General features: G+C 40.2%; 2 protein-coding genes across 3 annotated transcripts; one reads left to right on the top strand and one right to left on the bottom strand.

The window, feature by feature from the left end:
* The first annotated feature begins 269 nt into the window (after positions 1-269).
* On the top strand, positions 270-16,579 carry hif1aa (hypoxia inducible factor 1 subunit alpha a). The gene is made up of 15 exons (XM_022221672.2): positions 270-590; positions 9,122-9,312; positions 9,819-9,970; positions 10,286-10,370; positions 11,040-11,149; positions 12,205-12,407; positions 12,606-12,712; positions 12,867-13,014; positions 13,196-13,506; positions 13,597-13,784; positions 13,898-14,020; positions 14,127-14,383; positions 15,028-15,127; positions 15,215-15,305; positions 15,399-16,579. Exons 1-15 carry the CDS (start codon positions 559-561, stop codon positions 15,560-15,562), a joined length of 2,262 nt encoding a protein of 753 aa, XP_022077364.1. The 5' UTR covers positions 270-558; the 3' UTR covers positions 15,563-16,579.
* A 360-nt stretch (positions 16,580-16,939) lies between these two features.
* On the bottom strand, positions 16,940-23,406 carry LOC110971330 (serine protease HTRA2, mitochondrial). 2 transcript variants are annotated; one of them, XM_051947538.1, is made up of 9 exons: positions 23,359-23,406; positions 22,713-23,215; positions 20,985-21,189; positions 19,328-19,522; positions 19,162-19,194; positions 18,651-18,759; positions 18,452-18,521; positions 18,248-18,343; positions 16,940-17,257 (listed from the first exon to the last, which is right to left on the bottom strand). In XM_051947538.1, the coding sequence occupies exons 2-9, from the start codon at positions 23,156-23,158 to the stop codon at positions 17,092-17,094; spliced, it is 1,320 nt and encodes a 439-aa protein (XP_051803498.1). In that variant the 5' UTR covers positions 23,159-23,215; positions 23,359-23,406; the 3' UTR covers positions 16,940-17,091. The 2 variants fall into 2 exon arrangements, with proteins under 2 accessions (XP_051803498.1, XP_022077374.1); XM_022221682.2 differs by lacking the exon at positions 23,359-23,406 and having other exon boundaries at positions 22,713-23,352.
* Positions 23,407-23,443: the final 37 nt, after the last annotated feature.

Here is a 23,443-nt window from a genome sequence, read left to right on the forward strand (position 1 = left end):
TTGTGCTGTTCAGACATTTGACAAACAAGGAAGTCTATTTGTCATCAAAACACTCAGAACTTCCAAAAGCCAAACAGTAGGATACTACATGCAGACTTTGCACACTGAAGGAGCAGGATTTGTAAAGAAGCTGTATATTCAAACGTTGTTGCTGTGGGCTTACATTAGAGTTTTCTAGACACACACTAATCATAAGTTACAATTTTTTTCTACATTTTCCTGTGCGCGTCCTCGGTGGGGAAAAGCATGTGATTGCGCGTCCCCGCGGAGGCAACGGGAGGAGCCAGTGATCTTTATGGTGCAACATTGTTTCAGCAAGTGAGCTCTCTCCAGCGTGGCAGTATTGCTGAAGAAGAGCAGACCAACGGGCTGTTTTTAGCCGACGAGAGCTCGGTTTCGTTGACGAAGTACACACCGGGAGAACTCTTATGCAACCCACCTGAGGGTTTTACGGATTAAAATCGGCGAAAAATCGTGGGGATTTGGTTCATTTCTCGACGGGCCCGGATACAGCTTAATATCGATAGTGAGACTCCACTCAGGTCCTCTCGTCCTGACATGGACACAGGAATTGTACCCGAAAAGAAAAGGTAACGTCAATGCTAGCTCACGCTACGTATGAAGCCGTTTCATTGTTTAGACGATAGATGGGCAGCTTTGGTTGTTCGATGGCATTTGGCCACGGTTACTTATGTGACATTATCGCCTTTAATTCATGGTTAGCTGCTGGTTTGGTGTGTTTGATCGACAGATTGTGTTTGCGAGCGACGCTATTATCGTTAGCAAGCAGCTAACACGCCTAGCTAGCAGAGCTGGAACAAACCAATTGCTGCTCAATTGATTATTTAGCCGTCTGTTACGCCAAGTAATTGTTACCGGTAATTGCTAGCTACATTGATTTTGTCTGTGTTTATTACATCTGGGTTAAAATTAGCTTCATCTGATGTTATTCCATGTTTTTATTTGTGCTGAAGCTTACTAAAGGCAACACGACAGGTATTTAAATTTTGACCTGGTAGCGGCAGCTATATTATCCTATTAATAGTATGTCATTGGCGGGGCACTGTTTGGAGTTGATGTGAGAACCTTGACAGTGTTCAGTGAGAAGCTGCCAGCACTCATGTGAGCAGTGTGGTGTGGGCTTTCTGTTGAATTATTTAGGGAGGTGGTTTGGATTTCTGAGAGTTCAATGAGAAAGTTAGACTACAGTAGTAGTAATAATCATCTAATTTTATGCAGCATGGCAGCTTATATAGTACGTTGTTAATAGTTGCCTTTTGAACGACTTTCACAATTCCATATAACTCGTTTTCACCAAGGATTGTAAGTGTAATCATCATCAGAGTGCTGCAGTATCTTAATAATGGCTCTTAACTTTCTGTGTGCCAGAGGTCGGATTGGTAACCAAGCTTTACTTTGAGGCCTGTCCACCCAAACAAAATAGGTGAAAGTGATTTGAGAACTAGTCGTACTTGTGCTGCAAGGTGAAATGAAACAGTTGGTTTCTTCACCTGGTAAGATTAACAGACCATCAAGTAAGAATTGCAGCTGAAAATTGTTTTCAGAATCAGTCTAATAATTAGAAATCTAAAATGTTGGCATTTTTAATTTAATATCTTTTTACATCGTTGTTATTATAGTGCAGTATGTTCTAATAAGTTGAAACATATCTACAGTATATAGTCATACTTTGATAAGTGAACGGTAGTTAATTGCTTATAACAGTTTTATAAATGACAAGTGAATTAATTTGAAGAGTATATTGTCTGGTGGTTGATGTTCTGTAAAGCTGTTAAGCCTGACAGTCTCCGTTTAGTGTAATCTGTAGCTGACCTTCATGGGTTGTATTGACATGCTTCAGTGAAACGACAGCTGTTAATATTAACTGTGTAATAGGGTAACCTGGCCAAGCATGTGCAAACTCTGCACCAAGCACATTACTAATCAGGATCTTTATACCATTGTTAGATGCACCAAATACTGTGACAGGTGGTTAGCTTATACCTTGAACTGCAAAGCTCAGTTTTTGCCACATATTAGTCCTCGTTTTTGTTTGGGTATACACTTATTTTAAAGCTTTAAATACATGGTTAAGGTAACGGTAACAACAGTTAGAAGACCCAAGACTCATCTGATAGACAGAGTCAGTCCTGAAGTTAACAAGAGATGGTCATAAAAGTGTTTAGCAGTTGGTCATAAGACTCATAAAAGTGGACAGAAGTTGGAGGTCAGTTGTGGGTAAAGTAGAAACAATGACAGGGAAGCTTCACTGTGAAGTACACAGAAAATTAAATCCTCCAGTGTAACCTCATCATGGCCCATACAGAAAACACTGAAGTGCAAAGCCAAGACCAATTGTTGAAAATTGTAAAGAAAATGACACTGAAACGGTACAGTTTTATAAGATATACTCCATTATTTTAAAAGTTGGTTGATACACAGGCAGCTCAAAATGGGTGCCAATTGTTCCAAAGATTTGAAATTTCGCTTCATCCTCCTTGCTAAAGTCTCACCAGGTAGTCACCGAAAAGGCTAATGGCTCGGTAGCATTAGGTAGAATGTCTGTAGACTGAGCAGCCAGATAGCTGACCTGTAATTCCTGTTTTTTCAGTTTGAAGCCATTACCCCAGTGAGGATGTGTTGCTATAGACAACATTCATTGTCCACTGGGGCTTCACTGTATAGATCTAGGTTAAGGGTCAGCAGTCCTGATTGGTTTAAATAAATATGTGTTCAGTTTCAGCTCTGTAGAAAATCCAATTTGCAGACTGCTTTGATGCAGTTTTGGCTGGCCTCTCTGAAGTGCCGGGTATTACTTCTGTCTCATCTCTTAATCACTAGGGCTTGACGTCAATAGGAGTGGCCAAATGTGTGTAGCGACTCACTGAGGGACAACTTCCAAGCTGCCTTGAGGCATTCAAGTAGCAGACTAGTTAGTACTTGAAACAGAATTTTGGTTATTTACTGGTGACGACCATTGACATGGATTTTATTGTTTTTAAGTTCTGTAAATACTAACTAAAGAAGTCAAATGAGTGCTGAGGGCTTGTTTTTAACCTGTACCTAAGTCACTGTGACCTTTTTTAACCTAAGCCTAATGCCTTTGCCAGTGTTGTATATGAAGACAAACAAGTAATTTAGGCATCCAAAGCTTTTTTTTTTGTCAGGACTGATTGACCATGAACTCCAAATGCTCTTTACTAGACAATAAAGACGATGAACACCATATGAGAAAACATTTGTCAGGCTTGTTTTGTGAGGTAAGATATTTAATCCTAAATATATTACCCACAGATGTCTTCATATTGAAACTTTTTTTTTGGCCTATTCATTCATGCATATGTCAGTGGTTTTTCCAGAGTGTCTCACAAACAATGTAGGAAAGAAAGTATCAAAACAGTTCCTAAATGTGTCATGCCTTTTAACATTTTGTATGTCCAAGAATTTTGTTGAACGTTTTCCATTGCTGAGCAGTGCTTTAGGGTCTGCTGAACACAAAATGTGGCCAAATATTGTATTTTAGTACCAGATATTTCTTAATTTACAAAGGACTAACTGTTCATACGTACATCTGGATTCATATCCGGAGAATGATGAATCAGAAAGAGATTGAATAATGATAACCACAAATAGTGTTTGCCATATTATGATACCAAATTGTCAAAAAGAACGGAAAATCAGGCTGTGGAAAAAGCCATTCATATTTTGGAAACTCTAAATCACTGAAATGCCAAATGTTGGAAGCGTGGGTATTGAAGGCTAAAAGCAAGCATCTTTCTCTTGTTGTATGTCATATTTACGGTAAGTTGAAATCAGGCAAAAATAATTTGTAGACTCGCATATGCAGATTTTCCAAACATAGTCAAATGTAGAAGAATCTACCACGTATGTAAATGTCTGTTATTATAATCAATTCTTTTATGTAGTCATGCAAAATGTAGTGCAGTTTCTAATACCCCCTTTACTCTGAACTAATGCCAGAGATGATCCTTTGTTAAGGGCAGCACAAGTCAAAAGGAAGTGTTTGATCATTTGCAGGATTATTTGCTCAGGTTGCATCATTTGAGTCAAACCAGCCCAGCTTCAATTCAAAGACTTATTATGTAGAATGAAGTGGACTTTGTGGGTGTCACGGACCAAATGTAACTGAAATAGTCGTTGAGGAGTTTAGCACAGTAATGCGAGTTAACTTCAGCTTGCTAAATGATTCGTAATTTGGGTGATTTTAAGTATGTTTGCTTCGAGTAGACCCCTCTCCCATTTAAGCTTTTTGTCAACCATCAGGCTGGTGCTTGTGAAAACCTCAGATGCAGCAACACGTATATTGTGTTTAAGGTTGAACAGAAACCTGATTTTGCTTGATTTATGTGTCAGTAATATTGTGAATACCTACTCGGGAATAATTGCAACGTCAGTAGTTACACCATTTGCTAATATGTTTATATTTTACTATGACTGAATGGTCCTCTTGTTGAGTTAAGAAAAAAAGAGTTTGCTCAATTGTGATGAAAATAATTTCAATGTAAATTGGATTGACTAGATTTTCAGAGCTTTGAACTAGCTATCAGTCCTCTTCACTCATTTGAACTAGGTTGTGCCATTATGGGACCATTTGAAAAAACTTTGTATATAATGCAATCTAATCCAGATTAGATAAAGTAAAAGAAACCAATTTGAACAAAAAACTGCAGGGCTGCAGGCTTTCACAGTCATCAAATTTTAGTGTACGATGAATTCCCTGACAAATAGCGGTCTTCTTCTGTTCACGTTATGGCTCTGTTATTTAGGCGAGTGGTATTGGTGCCTTTGAATGCAACCTTTTTAGTGCAAAGCTAACAAATTGCCTCCTTTAAATTATTGTCTTTTATTTCAGTGGTTCTGTAGTGTTTGGCTTTGGCTTTGAAACTAAATCCTTTATGTTGATGTCGATTGATGCCCATCGAAATGCAGTCAATTGCCTCTTTTAAACCATAGATAACAAAGGAGGTGCAAATGGTGGAATTATTGATTGAAACATGACACACTTGGTTTCCTGCAGCTGTTTATACAGGTAAATTAAAACGATTCTAACGATTATGCAAAGTGATTACTATCGGCTCAGATAATTGCAGTCCGGCTCTGATGTAATAAGTGTAACAGGCCTGTTATTTAGATGATTGATTGTACTGTGAGCTGCTGAACATAAGGAAAAACGTGCCATCACTGCCCTCCACTCTATAACTCTATTAGTCCACTTCCTCAATGGGATATAATGTTGATTTGCTCATCCACTACAAAATGTAAACTACGATAGCAGCACACTAACAGCTTTGTACGCAGAGGTTTAAGGGAAACCGCTACTATTTCCAAAAGCATCACATGCTAGTGGTTCATTAACTGTAAAAGAGGCTCGTTTTCCCTTTTAGTTTGCTCTTCCACTCATATGGGTAGAGTGTAGTAGTGTTTCTCCAAACTGGATTATGTAATAGATAAGACCATGTTTGCTGTCATACTAAACAGGACTGACAGATAGTCAGAACATTTCTCTAGTAAAATAGGTCAGCCCCTTAGCAACAAAATAAAGTACACACACCGCTCTGATAGCACAGGTCACTATGGTTCTCATTGTGGGCTGGTTTGTGTGCTTGTAAGCAGAAGTCCACAAGGTCACATCTGTCAACGGCTCAAATTTTGTTTGCATAATAGCAGCCAGTCACAAAACACGCGTAATTAAAAGGAGCAAAACTGCAAATATGACTGTTGTCAGTGAGGCATGTCAGATGTTAGACTACTGGGCATTCATTAATAGTGTTGTGTAATTCAGTCTCTCTGCTAGCCTTTGTTTTAACATCAAGTAAACTGTTTTGTTTTCATCGCACATTCCTTGTAAAAGAATACAAGCTGTCTGTTTTAGAAAATGTACAAAGTGTTACTTTTCATAATCATGTATGACAAGTAAATAGGACAGAAAAGTACAAAAGAAAGTTGTTAAACTTTATAACTGAGTCACAGGACTACAGCCTTTTAAACTGTGAACTGGTGCACTTTAAACACCGTCTGCTGCTGTTAATGACCTAGAAGTTTACTACTTCTTCTCTGGTATGAGGGCTGTTTATAGAGCATTGATATCGTAGTAATACACGGTGGCTTAGAGACCATATTGATGTCATGTTGAATGCCGACTTTAACATCCTCCTGTGTAATGCACATCTCTATTCAGGGGTGCTTTATATTGCAGCTCAGCTTCATTTGAACAGGATTTGCATGAAGATGTGTATCAACTAAGTGTAGCCACTACAAAGGGCAACAGTTTCTATACAGGCTGGAAATGATTAATCATCTTCGAGGGACTGCAGTTTATAACACTGTGTAGACATAACTGTCAGTAGCTCATCAGTAGCGAAGCAAGAGGACTTTTCCCAGTGTGTACTTTGTACCCATGTGTGCTTGTTAATTATTTGTCGTGATAAATTAACCTGTTTATATGAATGAAGGCTAAAGGTGATTCTTGTGTTGCTGTGGGAGCCAGAACTCAGACTTGAAAGAAAGAAAGTGACTGTGATTGATTGTAATGATGCTCAGATACTCTGGCTCTGTTCCACTGGGTTCACAGATGTTGTAAATATTTGTTAATGGTATTAACAGTAGAAATGGTAAATGGGCTTTTGCTTGTGGCTGTTGACTGCAGTCTGGTTTTGAAGATGTTTATGCTACAGAGCATATAAACATCTTTTGACAGGAGGAGTGTTTGTATATATGCATTAGGGCTGGGCGATAAATCGAATTAATTTCATTAATTCGCCCTTTTAAAACCTGACGATTTGAAAATTTGCCAAATCGTAAAATCGAGGCGAGCTTAAATATATAGCCATACAGATTCTTCTTCTGCCTTTCACGACTTGTGCACTGGCATTTGCTTCTGCCTCTCATCTCCTTCCGCCAAAACACTCACGTCCCCGTCATGGCGGAGACAACAGCTGGTCGCAAGAAAAGGGCCTCATGTTACATCCATTATATAGAAGTGGTTCGGCTTTGACAAGACTGAAAGTACTGTGAAAACGGAGAGTAGCAGCACAACTAACCTCTTTCAGGACCTCCGGCAGAGGCATCCTAAAGAATGGGAAACGTGCTCGCAGCTACGGGAGTGCGGCATGGCTAGCACTAGCCATAGCAAACAGACTGCAAAGAAACAACAAAAATTGATTAAAATCGTAATCGTCCAAGATGACTAAAAAACTCGAGATTTTATTTTTTGGCCATATCGCCCAGCCCTAATATGCATCCAAAAATGCTACATGTGTCACTGTGTCAATATCCATGTTTTGTCATGTTATGTTTGGTAGAACAATGAGATCACATAGACTTAATGATGCCATGGTCCAGCATGAAAGTGATGAGTGGATTTTTTTTATGTTTCAACCCTAGGAGATGAAAACTTTTATCGATACAGCGCCCTCCATAATTATTGGCACCCCTGGTTAAGATGCGTTTTTTTTAGCTTCTAATAAATTCAGTTTTTTTCTAAATAATATAGGACCACAATGAAAAAAAGAGGAAAATCCAACCTTTGATTCAAGTGCATTTATTCAGTGGGGGAAAAAAATCACACATTAAGAAATAATTGTTTTACATCAAAACATGTGTGCCACAATTATTAGCACCCCTGATGTTAATACTTTGTACAACCACCTTTTGCCAACAAAACAGCACCTAATCTTCTCCTATAATACATTTTTCTACAATTTTCAGTGTGAGAGTACGCTTCTGCAATAACAATTGAATTTATTTTAAGGTTTTCAACCCATCTTAAGCAGGGGTGCCAATAATTATGGAGGGCGCTGTATATTAGTGTTCAGTTTGTTCAATGCAGTAATGTTGGAGGGTAATTATGCTGTTCTCTGTGCTCAAAATCCTCATGTGTTTGCAGACTGCTTTTCTTAGGCTTAGGTCAGCACCAGGCTTGTGTCTTCCCGAGAGGCAAAAGCCTGGAATCTTTGTACCCCAGAGGCCTAATTATGCCAGTTGTAGAGCAGTTTGTGCATCACATGTATGTGATGGAAAATCTTTGACTAAAGAAAAAAGTGTTTTGCAACCCTGCCAGGTGATACGCTATATAGTGGTCTATTTTAGTATGCTGGCCCATTTTCTTATTGGACAGCCTCAAATAACATTATGGCCTTGGTCAGTGCTGTAAGTAGATAACAGATCAATTTCAATTAGGTGTGTATTTCATAGCCAAGGGCTTTTGAACGGTCATCCATTCTGTGGTGATACTGCTCCAGTGGCACCTAAATGCATTTGGGGTCATGTTGTAGGGCCTGCCAGAGGGATGATGATATAAACGAATCAACAGTCAGGTTGCGAATTATGATGATGAAGATTAGCCAGTCTGTTTCTGTTGGTGGCCATGTAAGCATCCCACTCACTCAACAATAAAAATAAATTGCCAAACCAATGCCTTTTCCATTCAGTTGAAATACTTGAAAACAAAATACTTATTTTTATAGTGACTATTACCAAATGCTGTCAGGTTGTCAGATCTCGTCTACATTGTGGTGAGAGCCCATTAGCCTGGTCTTGGACAAATGACGCATCAGAAGTGAAACTACTGCGAGCTGTAAGCTGTAATGATGATTGCCAGTAACAGAAATAACAACATCTCTGTCTGTTTGTCCTGGTAGATGAAGGTGTCATTCACTTGTGTTTGTGCTCTCTCTGTTAGTGCCAGTATTATTATCCATTTTCTCTGTAGATTGGTTGAACCACACTCGTAAATGTCAAGATGATTGGTTGCACTGTAGCTTGGCCATGCACCAGAAGACAGACAGGAGACTCTGTGCACATTCTCCCAGCCAATCACTTTGAGTGGGTGGACTCATTTTCTTATGGTCAGCAGCCAATAGTACACTTGCAGACAGCCTTGTATGTAAATGAGTCTGACTGGGGTCTAGACGATGGCTTGGCCGTGAGGTTGTTCATTGCGTACTCCAGTTGCCGCAGCCTTCTTTAGTAACAGGCCAGAGGCTGACCAAACTCTGTAGATGTGTTGAAGTCAAGAAGGCAGGATGTCAGCATTTCTAGTGTGTATAGCAAACCCAGTATATGGCCAAGCTGTGGCTGACCCACCACCTGTGTGCCGTAGGGTGAGCTCGGAGCGGAGAAAGGAGAAATCAAGGGATGCAGCACGATGCCGGCGTGGGAAGGAGTCGGAGGTGTTCTACGAGCTGGCCCAGCAGCTGCCCCTGCCCCACAGTGTCAGCTCCAGCCTGGACAAGGCCTCCATCATGAGGCTCACCATCAGCTACCTGCGTATGAGAAAACTGCTCTGCACCGGTTAGTGTCTCTACATATTCTACTTGACGATGGACACTTTAGTTTGGGACACGTCTATATGTCTTTAGTATTGTCTCAGTGATATTTTAATTGCAAAGGTCTTGTAATTGTTATTTTAGAATCAGCTTCAGAATGTTTCAATCGAGATTTTAATTATGAATCAGATTTACGTGTAGGAAGCCATCATAATTCAACGACAAAGGACACTTTGAAGAGAGTGAGACGACTAGGAGCACGCTTTGAAATGGCTAAAGTGAAAAACAGCCAATTAGTGGTTAATCTGTGAGTCAGCTGCTTTAAAAAAAATCCACAGGGGTGCATGCAGATATAGATTGTTCTGCAGATAAACATGTGGTTATGTGGTGTTTTTGTGTCCCCTCCTGCAAACTTCTTTCAGACATCAGAGATTGTTTTGACTGATCTTCTTTTGCTTTTCTGTTTTTTTTTTTCCCCTGCCTTCTTTTATCTTTCAATCCCCTTCCTCCCCTTCCTGTTATCTGCTCTAGATGAACCAATGGCAGAGGAGGAAACGGAGCTTGATGTCCAGCTAAACAGCTCCTACCTGAAGGCTTTAGAGGGCTTTCTCATGGTGCTGTCTGAAGATGGAGATATGATTTATCTCTCTGAGAATGTCAGCAAGTGCCTTGGACTTGCACAGGTTGGTCCAATTTGACCTACTGTGTGTCAGAAACAGAAAGCATAGACCATATGATTCATTTGGAGAATAAGTCAGAAGCTCAGTATTTAAGGCCAAATAATTATTGTGCTTAATATGCAACAGATGTTTAGTAAATATGGCTCTGGCTAATTATGTACTGGTGCTGCTGTATAGCTGTATAGACAGACAGATACTAGATAGATGACTATATGACTCATGTGAAATTCGGTTCAGTAGTAAAAGGCTAGATTCTGCAGTGCTCTGCTGTTGCATGTACATGGTAATAGCACATTTTTGTCTGTCTGTCTGCTGCAGTTTGACCTGACTGGCCACAGTGTCTTTGACTTCACACATCCCTGTGACCAGGAGGAGCTGAGGGAGATGCTGGTCCACAGAACAGGTGAGCAGCGTCATGTTATTCGACATATAATGAAGAGAGACAGACGCACAACAAGCAGCCTGTCAGGTCTGCCAGTGAGTCAATCAGCAGGAAGTCCAATTCATTCTGAGCTGGCACAGCCATACTAGGAAGCTGTCAGAACAAGTTTTCATTTTCCCACCCTAGTTCTGAGGTCAGAGTGATCAGAGCTTACCGTTTATCTATTGCTGATACATTTCCTGTTTTGCTTGCACAGTGGATAGTGTTTGTGTTTGCTTCTGTGTACTATTTACTATTGGTTTAGTTTTGTGTTTTTGTATCATTGTCAGCAGAAGTAAAATAAATTATGCTAAAACTTCCCGGTGCCTCAAACCGTAATTTGTTATCAAAAGAGGCTAATTTGAGGCCACGTTTGCTTTTGTTGTGTGGCATTGCACTTGGACATTATCTTAACTGTAACAGCTTCTGTTTCTATCTCCACTTCCTTTATTTGACGTTCTGTAGCTCACCTCAATGCAGAAGCTTTACAGCTCAGTGTCTACACTGAAGGCAAATGTAAACTGTTTGCAAATTATTATAATAAAAAAAAACATGAAATTGAGGCAGTTATAAATGCTAATGGTTACAATTTAAATTACAACATTTCCCCCTTTTTAAACTGTGGCTCCATACCTGCTTTTGTGATTTTAGGGTCCAAGAAAGCCAAGGAACCAAATACAGAGCGCAGCTTCTTTCTCCGAATGAAATGCACTCTAACAAGCAGGGGCCGCACTGTGAATGTCAAGTCAGCTACATGGAAGGTAGGTTAGAGTGGAATCAGTAAGGAAATATACTTCAAATGCATCAAAAACAGTACTGTTAAAACCGTTTTTGAACAAGTTAGAATGTAGCTGCTGCTATCATTCACACACTGCAGCTGCTTGCCAGGTTAATCAAATTTCATAGAACAACATTTAATGAAGCCTGGCTTAAATATGGCAAGTATTTTGCTTTTAATTATTCTGTTCACCTGTTAAAACTGGCCTGACTGGTCTCCTTTGAGATTGTAGGGTCTGTTGTCTGTCAATATCAAAGCCGAGCGATGACAGTTGTTATTCAGTTACCCTCTCCACTGTTCAGCAGGCACATTTCACAATTTTAGTGTTCTGTTTTAGTGTGCTGATAACGATCATTAAAATGATCCATGTAAGCTGCAATTACAATGTTCAACTAAAGAAGTGCTAGAAAAGTAATTTCTATCAACAACAGAGAATGATACAAACTGCACTGTATTACAGCAGGTGTCTATTAGTTTGCAGATAAAATAGACTATGATGCAAATCTTTTTCAATAAAATGAAACCATCAGTGTACATATTTATTAATACATATATACAAAAATACACCTTACAGATATCTATATATTACTTGTGTCATTTTGGGACCAGGTGTATCAAAAGCATTAAGTTAGCATGATGGCAAATGGGTCATTTAGTATTCATCATTTATGAAGCCTTTTATTCAGATCACTTACAAGTAAAACTCCTAAATAACACCTGATTTTGAAGGACTTTGTTTTCTGTAGCTCTTGGAATGTGTTTCCGATGTGATATTTTCTTGTGAACTGCAGTTTATTAAATGTAAATATAAAGAAGAAAGAAATATCTTTCTTGGTCACACAAGTGTAGAGCTGCTGCTGCAGCTCTGAAAGCAGCAGCGGTCAGAATCTCACAACAGCAATCCACTTCCCCAGACACTTAATTCTTTGTTTGAATTTATGTATAAATATTTATCAGTTTATCCCACTCCATCCAGTAATTATCCGTCTGCCACATGAGAAAAGCGTTTGTTGTGACCTCCCTGTCGTCTCTCTGTAGGTGCTTCACTGCTCAGGCCATGTGCGTGTTTATGACAGCCCAACGGAGCAGATCACCAACGGGCAGAAGGAGCCACCTGTCCCCTACCTGGTTCTGATATGCGACCCCATCCCACATCCCTCCAACATTGAGGTCCCCCTGGACACCAAGACTTTTCTCAGCCGCCACACAATGGACATGAAATTCACATATTGTGACGAGAGGTTAGTGAATATTAAGTGCTTAAGAGCTTATACAGGGATCAAACATGATTCAGCTTCCTCAACCAGCCGTGTTGTTCTATTCATCCGCTGTCGTTGCCAAAGCTCTTGCTGGCATAGTCACACAGAGCCACCTAGTGATGAGTCTGGATATTACAAAAGGATCGTCTCTAAAATAATCTGCTTCTATTGTCTCTCCAGGATCACTGAGCTCATGGGTTATGATCCTGAGGACCTCTTGAACCGTTCTGTGTATGAGTACTATCATGCTCTGGACTCGGACCATCTTACCAAGACTCACCACAACTGTAAGCATGAACAACAAATAAACAACAAGAATGTGTGGACCTTAAACTGCAATGTTTTTCAAAGCTACTAACTTCAGCTGTTCATCCAAGTTCTAATCACGTGTCTGAATTACTAATTTCTAATTGTCTGCTTTTGTTTTTCTGTTGCTGTTAGTGTTTGCAAAGGGCCAGGTCAGCACAGGCCAGTACCGGATGTTGGCAAAGAAAGGAGGCTTTGTGTGGGTGGAAACACAAGCCACTGTCATCTACAACAGCAAGAACTCCCAGCCACAGTGTGTTGTCTGTGTCAACTTTGTGCTCAGGTGCTGTAAATGCTCTTTGAAGTGTTGATATTTGCAGATGAGACAGATGTATTACCTTTAAAAAATAAAATAAAATCCTGAACTGTACAAAACAGAGCGATTATAGCGGTTGTTTTTGTGGTTATTTTATTATACTAATTTTACAGCTGCATAACTCAAATGTGTCTCTCCTCTGCTACAGTGGCATCCAGGAGGAGAAAATGATTTTGTCTCTGGAGCAGACTGAGGATGTGAAGCCGGTGAAGGAGGAGCAGCAGCAGCAGCAGGAAGACGAGACTGTAGTCTTGAGCATCGAGCCCGACTTATCTCCAGCTCTACCTAAGGAGGAGGAAAAAGGCCCAGAACTGGATGTCATCAAATTCTTCACCCGGGTGGCTGAGTCCAAGCCGCTGGCTAGTCTGTATGACCAGATAAAGGAGGAGCCAGAAGCACTCACCCTGCTGGCCCCAGCTGCTGGAGACACAATCATCTCTTTGGACTTCAGCTGCCCTGGTTGGTAGCTTTATGTACACAGTAAAACTTTTCAGAGTTTTTATCCTGATGATTTCAACTGTTCTGACCTCCTTTCGTCCTCTGGTACAGATTCAGAGATCCAGCTGCTGAAGGATGTTCCTCTCTACAATGATGTAATGCTTCCCTCCACAAGTGACAAGCTAGCTATGCCTCTTTCCCCTCTGCCACCCAGCGAGCCTCTCAGTGTCTCCAGCACAGCCTCTCTAGATGTAAAATCTGCCCCATTAACCACACCAAGGAGTCACAGCTCCCCAGAGGTAAGACAGGCATATTTTTATAGTATTGTCTTTTTTCAGTACAGACAACAAACATTTATGTCCACTTCATATCTACTGAGCAGAGGATGACCTTTGACATCTTTTCTCTTTAGGCTGACAGTCCACTGGACTATTGTTTCCCCATGGATTCAGAAATGAACTCAGATTTTAAACTAGACTTGGTGGAGAAACTGTTTGCCATTGATACAGAACCCAAAACCCCCATAAGCACACAGGTAATGATGCTGGTATGTTTACTGTATCAAGGTGTTCATCTTTAGTCCAAATCAGATCAAAGTTGTCTGTGTTGTGATTGATTAGACTTGTTTTTCTCTCCCTAAGACAATGGAAGACTTGGATCTGGAGATGTTGGCTCCCTACATCCCCATGGACGATGACTTCCAGCTGTGCAGCCTGACTCCAGAAGAGCCTCTGTCTTGTGGACCAGGCAAATCCCTTGAGAGTTCTCCACTGCACGTCTCACAGGACGTCCGCACCTTTCCCAGCTCCCCGTTCAGCACACCAGGCAGTCGCACAGCCTCCCCAGCACCACCAGAGCCTGTAAATGCCCTTAATCCTGGCACCATCAGTGCAAAGAGGTAAAGTCTCCAAAATGCACCACGTTTTCTTTGCTGGAATGTATTAAAATGACCGTTTAGGGCATAGACTGTATATAAAGATGGACATAGCTTCTGGCTCCAAAATTGAAGCCCACCCGGAAGTGTCAAAAACTTGCAATATCACACCGTCCGCTAGGGTTGGCTCCAAAAAGCTTTTGCTCCATAGACACCAATTCATCACCGGAAAAAATAAATTTGATAGACTGATTTTCTACAGCTCAGGATTTTTTCCCCGTTAGTTTTCATGGATAAAATTTGAGATCAGGTGGCCGATCTTAAAATAAATCAATACTGAATTTTAAATAAATCGTTAAAGTTGGTAGAGCCAGGGGGCGTGGTTATACTTGATTGACAGTCTTGTCTGGAATGATTGACAGATCCTTTAGGGCAAGGCTTTCAGCAGTCTGGGTTCAGTCTGGCCCGCCCATAGACTGGTCCTGCCCCTAGTTGCTCTCCGGTCCAGCCTGTTTGATGATGCTTTTTATGTCACTGGCTCCAAAAAATCCAAAATGGCGACCAGGAAGTAGCAAAATCCGGGCTTCATTTTCTCAGCGGGTGACGTCACGGTTAGTTCACGCCTGGTTTAGGGGCTTTAGCTAAAGGCTACTCTTGTTGTTCCGCAGGACCCCACAGCTGGATAAAGACGTCTCGCTGAGGACCCTGGCAGCTCAGAACGCACAACGCAAAAGAAAACTGTGTGACCTAAAGGAGATAATTGTACAGGTAAGTACTCGGCATCCAAACAGGTTTAGTCAATTTTAGCTTTAACAAGTTAGACTTTGAGCGTCTTTATCTGATGTTTTTTTCCAGGGAACTTTGCCCTCGGATCAAATTGAAAAGAGCAAAAAGCTGAAGGCTTCAGAGTCAGGAACAACCACAACCATACTTCTGCTGCCTTCAGGTGAATAAACTAGATCTCTGGTTAATACTTGCAGACTGCCGCTTCAATCCGAACATCAGGAGATTCATAATTTTGTATCTTTTTCCGTCCCAGATTTGGCAAGTCGCCTGCTTGGCAGCACTTCAGAGGGCACCAGTTCCCCCTTCACCCTGCCACAGCTCACCCGCTACGACTGCGAGGTGAACGCCCCCTTACAGGGCCGTCAGTACTTGCTGCAGGGGGAGGAGCTGCTGCGTGCTCTGGACCACGTCAACTGAGTCATTGCTTAGCCTGCTCACTGCTGGACTAGACTGGACACTACAATTTTGTTCCTCACATTGTCACTCCCTCTCCAAGACCGCCCACCCTCCTTACCCGCACCCCACTGCCCCTTATTTATGTATCTGTATGAGTTTGATTATAGTTTGGCTGCTGTTTGTGCACATCGTGTGATATGCAGCATTCCAAAGTGACAAACAACATAGCAGCGTCTGGATTTCCGTGCAAGGGATTCTGGCGTCATTAGATGTCCAGTTATGTTTTTTTTTTAAATGTTTTTTCCCCTCCTCCAGGGAGTTTCTCAGCACACAGCGCCTCGACAGATGACCCTTTTCCAGCAGGTTTCCACAGAACCTGGCGCTACTGCCAGCAGTGTATTGTAAGCTTCAGTCGCACAATTTATATTTTCTTAAAAAGAAAAATATTACCAGCAATATATATTAAGCCTTTTTAAAGTAGTTTTAATGGGATTTGAACAATTTTATTTTTCCTCCCATACTTGTCCCATACTTGTATGTTGTAGTACTCGTACCTAACAAGATGTCTTTAGTCCAGAAGTATGAACAGATTTAAACCTGAGCTGGTTTAAATCTTGTCTCAGTTTAATAGCTATCGGTCTTTGAGGTAAATACATTTAATTGTGTAGCAGTCTAGTACATGTCACTATATTCCTTTACTGTAAGTGTGTGTTACTGTACATATACCAGGGAAATTTACTCTGTATGGCTTCAAGGCTCTCAATGAAATCTTGACAGTAACCGTGGTTTTCTTTTACATGAAGTGAATTCATGTTTTTGGTCTTTACTGTGCGTGACATACTCAGTCAGTTTAAATAAGTGAGGTCTCACTGATTCATATTTTACTTGTGTAATCATCGTCATCATAGTAGCAGTTGTGACTTGTCAGAAGACTTAACTCACTTAATGGTATCAGTTTAATAACATTGTCCCTTGCCATAGTGTTGGGTCTCTCATGCTTCTTTTTGCTGTCTAACATTAAATGGCTTTACTAAAGTACTCAGGTTGGGTTACCTTTTATTTAACAAATGCTGTGTTTTGGGTTGTAGAAACACAAATCAGTACAGGACACACGGGTTTGTGGCTCTGCCCAGCAACAAGTAACCATGCATTTTGTAGAGGTAGAAATTCCACAATAAACACCGTGTAAGGTATTGGCAGAATTTTGATGATTTAAACTATTAGAGAAATGACAGTAAAATGACTGTAGTTAACAGCCTTCAGCCATGTAAAGATGACAGTCCCACTGATGTTTAAAGACAGGAAATAAAATATCTGTACTTCAGCTTAAAGCGGACACAGTAGAAGCAATAATTGTAGCTCCAATTTCCTTTGTATGAACAAAAGTACTCAAAAAAGCTTCATTAAATCTTTACTCAACGACAAACAGATTTCCATTTGACCACAGTCACTGTTCGGGTTCACAGTTTCCTTCTCTTGTGTATGTGAGCCAACAATGCGGCCGTCTGTCCTTCAGGCTAACATGAAGTTAGCAAATAGTGGGATTGTTGTCACTCTGTGTATTCAGGAGTCATTTGCAGTCGCACCAACTCGTTTCCTCTCTGCACCACCATAGTGATTTGGTCGCTGCTGCGGACTGCCTGGTAGATCTCCTCTGACGTGTTCACCTTGACCCCGTTTATCTCCACCACGATGTCTCCTGGTAGCATGCCAGCCCTAAAACAAGTAAGACAGCAGTGTGGATTTGCAGAAATTAAAGGCTGCTAATTTATTTGTATACGGTATCAATGTCCCCCATGCTATGGAAAATATACTGGATGCCATATTTATTTGTCGGTACTTATCTAATCAAGAATGTTAAAGTGACAGTTCCAAAAAATATTACTTGCAAAATATTTTTTCTACTGTTTGGATAATTATTGTATCTTACTGTAGATGTACTAGCTGGCCAAACTGACTTAAAGGGACTAATGCTACACAGTAAGAAATTAAAGTTTACCAGCTTAAACTGCAGTTTGTTTTTTTTAAAACAATTTACAGTTATTTTCTGTACAATAATGTCCACATAAAAATCAGTATTTTTAAAATAAAAATTTGTTATTTTACAATGTTTGACTATAAGATTACACAATATTTTCAGTGTAATTACTGAGCAAAAAATATTGTTTTACAAATAATAGTAAAAAATTTAAAAAAAAATTAAGTTATTTTATACTTTCCTGGTTTGTTAAATTATATATCATCACTGGAAAAAAAAGGAATAAATGCTGACTACAAAAACAAATAAAAAAAAATAGCCCAAAACTGTAAGTAAGGTCCACATCAGTATTTTCAAAAATATCAATTTGTTGTTTCATAAAGTGACTGTAAATAAAAATATCAATACTGTGCAGATATTTGCCATTATTCCTAACATTTTTTACTTTATTATTGAGATTTTTTAACAGTGTAGACTAGTAGTATTGGTAAGCACAAACATGATTTAAGAAGATACCCATGTCCTTTACTACATTAATTACACGTAGTCTGAAACAAAAACATCCGTCATGCATGTGTATGCCAAACAAAGTTTCGATAGTACCCTGTCATGTACCTGCATCTCCGTACATGCATGAAGTTAAAACATACAAAACATACAAAATGACATTCAAAAACAGGATTATCTACTAAACATCACCCACAATGGCAGTAGCTTGCTCTGCTTACCTGTCAGCCGGGGAGCCCATGATGACTTTGTGAATCAGGATGCCGTGTGTCACATCTGGAAAGGACGGGTCTCTCAACTTCAACTCAGTAATGATGCTAAAGGGACAAAACAGAAACCCGTCTGGTGTTAAACAAAACAGTGCACCCCTGCTGTAACTATGTTCCTCATAATAAAGTATTTATATTAGATGGTGAAGCGTTTACCTCTGTGACAGCGTCAGCATCATAACACCGATGTAGCGCCGCTTTGTCTCTGATCCGCCAAACCAGGCACCTTAGAGAAGTGGGACAAGATGTGTGAGACACTTTTAGCAAGAGACACTCTGAGTTTCTCAGCTTTCTTTTCTAAAAGCAGTAGAAATTGTCCTGGATGTGTAGCTTTTGATTCTTGGCATGTTCTTACTCCTTTTTCTCGCTGCTTGATCGAGAAAAAGTTTGACGCGATCAGACGGAATTGCAAAGGAGATGCCTGCTGTGACTTTCATGGTGTTTATCCCGATGACTTCGCCGTCCTATTAAAGGAGAAATGAGGAATTTTAATGACTGATGCATGAATACATTTGTCTTAAAACACAGTAAGATCTTGGTTGAAAATACAATAATGAACAATCTGTTTTATCTAACACATGAATCACTGTATTGTTCTTGTCCATACATCATTCAAACTTCCTTGTGCTTGTTTTACATTATTGCTGCCAAAGCTGGTTCACTTACTGCTTCTACCAGCAGTATTAATGTTGAACTGACAGTCAAAAAAATAATTATTCAAACTGAAACAGTTCTTCCTGGAGATAATATCACATTTTATGACCAGTTCTGCAGAAAACCAGTTAATTAGAAAGAGATCACAAACTTTTTCCGGCCACACCACAGTTTTGCACACAGTCAAACACTTGAACAGACGCGTGACTCACCAAATTAATCAGGGGACCTCCAGAGTTTCCAAACTGAAAAACAAATTAGTCATATGTGACGTTAAGAAACATAATATGCGACATTTCGGCGTCACAGCAAAAGGCAATTTGCCCATTTGGTAAAGAGACAAACAAATATAAAAACCCATTATGGCAGATTGCTCACATCGATGGCTGCGTCTGTCTGAATGTACTCCATGTTGGGATTGGACAGACCCAGCTCCTTACTGCCTCTCTGTACTGAGCTGACAATGCCTGATGTGATTGTATTCCGCAAAGCGAACGGGCTTCCCATGGCAACCACAAACTCTCCTTGTCGAACACCACACGACTGGCCAAGCGTGAGCGTGGGTAAAGGATTCTGCATGTCAGAGGAGAGGAAACGCACAAAGAGTTGAGCAATAGAATACAGCTTCCTGTTTTATCTATGCCCTACTTTTCTTGCTGCTATGGCCTGTATACCTTAAGTGTCCTACTTGGTTTTTCTGATTGAAAACCAGCACTGCTGTAGAAAAACTAAAGACTGACCCGACTTCTTTATAACAGACTTCTAATGAAGCTTAAAGCCATGATAGTCTCAGTTAGCAACCATGAAAGATGCAATGGTTCTTCACAGTAAAGTCAAACTGAAAACTGATGGAACAAAAATTCTGTGATCTGATGCTTGTGAAGTTATTTACCTTGAGACCACTTTATATACTGATAGTCAATAGAAACTTTGAGGTAGAAATGTACGCAGAATTCTACTTGTAGGGGGGTTGTAATTATTCATTGTGGATTTACTGATGATCTAGTGCCCTGGAAGTTGAGATGTTGATGAGTTGTCATTTTGTCATGATTCATTGCACATGGGTTGGTCACTTTGCAAAAGTGAACCAAATACACACCAAGTAATACTCAGTGAGTATCTGCACAATTTGAGAATGGGTTTTGAAGGCCTATATAAAGGCCCAAAAAAGGCCACCATTGTTAGTCCAGTGAACAGCATCATGCCGCGTCTATCACATGAACAATGTCTCCGGGCACTGGGTATGGTGGTGGAGGCCGCTTTGAGCTACAGTGATGTAGCCAGGCGTATGGGCTGTTCCCAACCCACAATCAGAAGCCTGGTCCAAAGCACGCGCCGATGGATTGCTTCCTGCATCGAAGCAAATGGAGGCCATACTCGTTATTGACTGTTGTGACTTTGTGTTTGGCAGGTGCCGTTTTCTTTTGTGAAATTCTTTATTTTGAAATCATTCTTGAAACTTTAGATTTTTGTTTCTGTATGCCAATATGCTAAACAAATGATTCATATGAAGAAAATCCAGTTTCAGGCTTCAAAATAAAAATTATGTTGAAAAATATGGTCTCAAAGTTTCTATTGACTGTCAGTGTATATTGTGTATTATATATTTTATATTTTTTCTCATCAAACACAAAATCATATCATTATTGAAAAATTCTCAGATGCACAATTATATGATCACAAGAATGAAGTTTGAACATTGTTTCATTCAAATGCAATAATACTGTTGCTGGTTTTGATCATATCACAGGCTAATGTGCGTATGTCTTTCCTTATTTGCTACATTGTTAATATTATTTAAAATCATCTGACTTCATTGTTGTCAGCTACCAACTTTTCTTCTGGTTTCCTGTTCAGGGATAAACCACATGCCACCGTCTTTCCGTTAGCCGTATTTGCTTTGCTTTTTATTTCTGATTCTGTCTTTTACAGTGAAAATCTGAGTTTCTTTACTTCCATCAGCTCTTTGATTTTGGCCCAAAAATATATAGAGATACCTTTCTCATTAAACATTATTGCACTTTTTAAAATTCACCTGTGCTGTGATTTTGATGGTGGCAATGTCTGCCACAGGATCAACATCCTGCACTGAGGCGTGGTACATGTCTCCATTGGTGAGCTTCACACGAACGCCCCTCTTGTTGGCCACGACGTGGGCATTGGTGACTATGAGGCCATCGCTGCTGATAATAAAACCGGAGCCATTTGACACTGGGACTTCTCTTCCAGAAAAAGGGTGTCTATAAAACAGTAAAAGTAGCTGATGTCAGTAAGTCTGGAATCATCATTAGCACCATTGGGGTTACTTCTACCTGAGAGGAAAACAGAGATATTATTTTGGCAAACATGCAGCTTCCCCAAAATCTGATGAGAAGGATCCTGTTTGGAGCTTTTACTACATCAGTTGATAATGGAATTTAGAAGAACAAACTTCCACAAAGTAAATCATATCACCACATATAAGTTGGGACACAGTAATTGCAAGGTCTGAATGTGTGGGACCTGTACTGTACTTGGTTGGTAGTACAGGTTGCCAGACAGCAGATTCTCATAACTTAAGACAGAAAAAAACTAAAAGCAAAAATCAAGCGCTACAGTACAAAGTTACTCGATTGACATTTTTAACCCTTTAATGCGTAGACTGCATCAGGAGATACACATTTTCCATTGGATTTGGGTCTCTTCTGACCCATGTTATGCATCAAAGGGTTAAAAACAGAAGAATGAGTTTTCATAACTTGGGTTAGAAAAAGGAAAATAGTGCTCCAGCTCATAGTGGATATCACTGTGTGCTTTATAATGAGGTTTCTTAGCCATCACTAAGCCTAAGAAGACACCAGCACTTTATTTTTTAGATGTACAAAGCAATACCGGGTAAATGCCGTTCTTTTCTACATTTCTATCAGTTACCAACAGCTGTCATAATTCACACACATCTAAACAGCCGCTATACAGGTTACCCAGGATATGAACCAACCTTGGTAACCGCCTTTCACTTTAGAGTGAAATGTGGGGGTTTTTTCTCCATGAAAAAGTTCAAAGCTCTGACCCAATGATGTGTAGAATGAAACTGCTATTCCTTAGCTGGATTTTATTTTGTGCTTCTTAATACCTTGGTTGTTTAGAACTGTCTTACTTTTGTCCTATGTCAGTTGTTGTCATTCTGAAGTTTATAGTATTTTTTTTAATATGGTATGCTTTCTCAGGCAGGTCATACTTGGACTTTAATCTCAAAGAACTTTCTGGTTAGATGAAGAAAATGGACATTTTATAACGATTATCTGAATTCTAATTAGTAAATGATCTAATTAGTAATGAAAGTTTTAAAATAATTGTGGTGTGGCGTAGAAAGTACAATCTTCATCTCCCAAGGAGAAGCAGAAGTGGAATGTGCGCTTGAAGTACATTCCACTACTTCTCCTTTTTAAACACTATCAGGTGACAATTTTTTGATTAACAGCTGTTGAATAGCAGAGGAAACTGCTTTTAGTAACATGAATTTAGACAAAAAATGTCTAAATTATTGGGTACCAGCTTCCTAAATGTGAATATTTTCTTATTTCTGTCTTTAATGACAGTAAATTACGTTGGTCACCTTGGGCTTTGGAAAACACGGATGGACTTTAAAAAACATTTTATTTTCCACATTTTCCAGACAAAACAACTAATTTATGAATTGAGATAACAGTCGAGAAATGAATCATCAATGGAAATGATCATTAGTTGCAGCTCTACTGACAGGTCAACTCTTTCGTCAGCTCACCTGCCAACGATCTCGATGTACACCACAGCTGGAGTGGATTTTTCCACTACATCTGCAATAAAGTTGTATTTATACCGAGGGCTGTCAGGTTTAAAGGGCGAAGCACAGTGAGCTGAAGGCAGAATGAATTCTAGGAACCGTCCTGATACTGAAACTCTCTTGTCCTCTTCGTGACTGTCCAGCAGCGCCGCCGCACAGAGACCCAAACCCACCGACACCGACTTCACCACCGGGGAGCCGCTGCTGTCCCGACCGCCTCTTCTGTCCCCAGCAGGAGCTCTCCTGTCCAGGCGTGTGTCTCCCTCTGCGCCCCGGTGGTTACACACCATAACAGAGGAGACTCGGCTGACTGTCCTCTCTGCCACGGAGTTAAGTCCACGGCTCTGACACCGAGTGTGAGTCCTTAATGCTGACAGTAAACACTTGGTGACAGCAGTTGCTGCCATGTTGCATCAGTCCTTAGGAGTTTGTAAACCGCCAAACAACACTTTACATCCAGATATCTATTCAGAGAGAAACGCCGTATTAGTTGAAACAGCCACACTGTAAATATATACACAAAAACTAAATAAATATTCCCCTTTAAGTGTACTGTTACTTATTGGTCAGAAAAACAAACAGCCAGGAGAGCAAGCGACAACCTTACCCCGGAAGTTTGACTTTAATGCGAGTCTACACATGCGCAGTAAGCCTGTTCTTCTTCGTGAACAATTAATGGTAGTTTATACCCT

This window comes from Acanthochromis polyacanthus, chromosome 1 (genome assembly GCF_021347895.1).
Source record: "Acanthochromis polyacanthus isolate Apoly-LR-REF ecotype Palm Island chromosome 1, KAUST_Apoly_ChrSc, whole genome shotgun sequence".
Lineage (NCBI taxonomy): Eukaryota > Metazoa > Chordata > Actinopteri > Pomacentridae > Acanthochromis > Acanthochromis polyacanthus.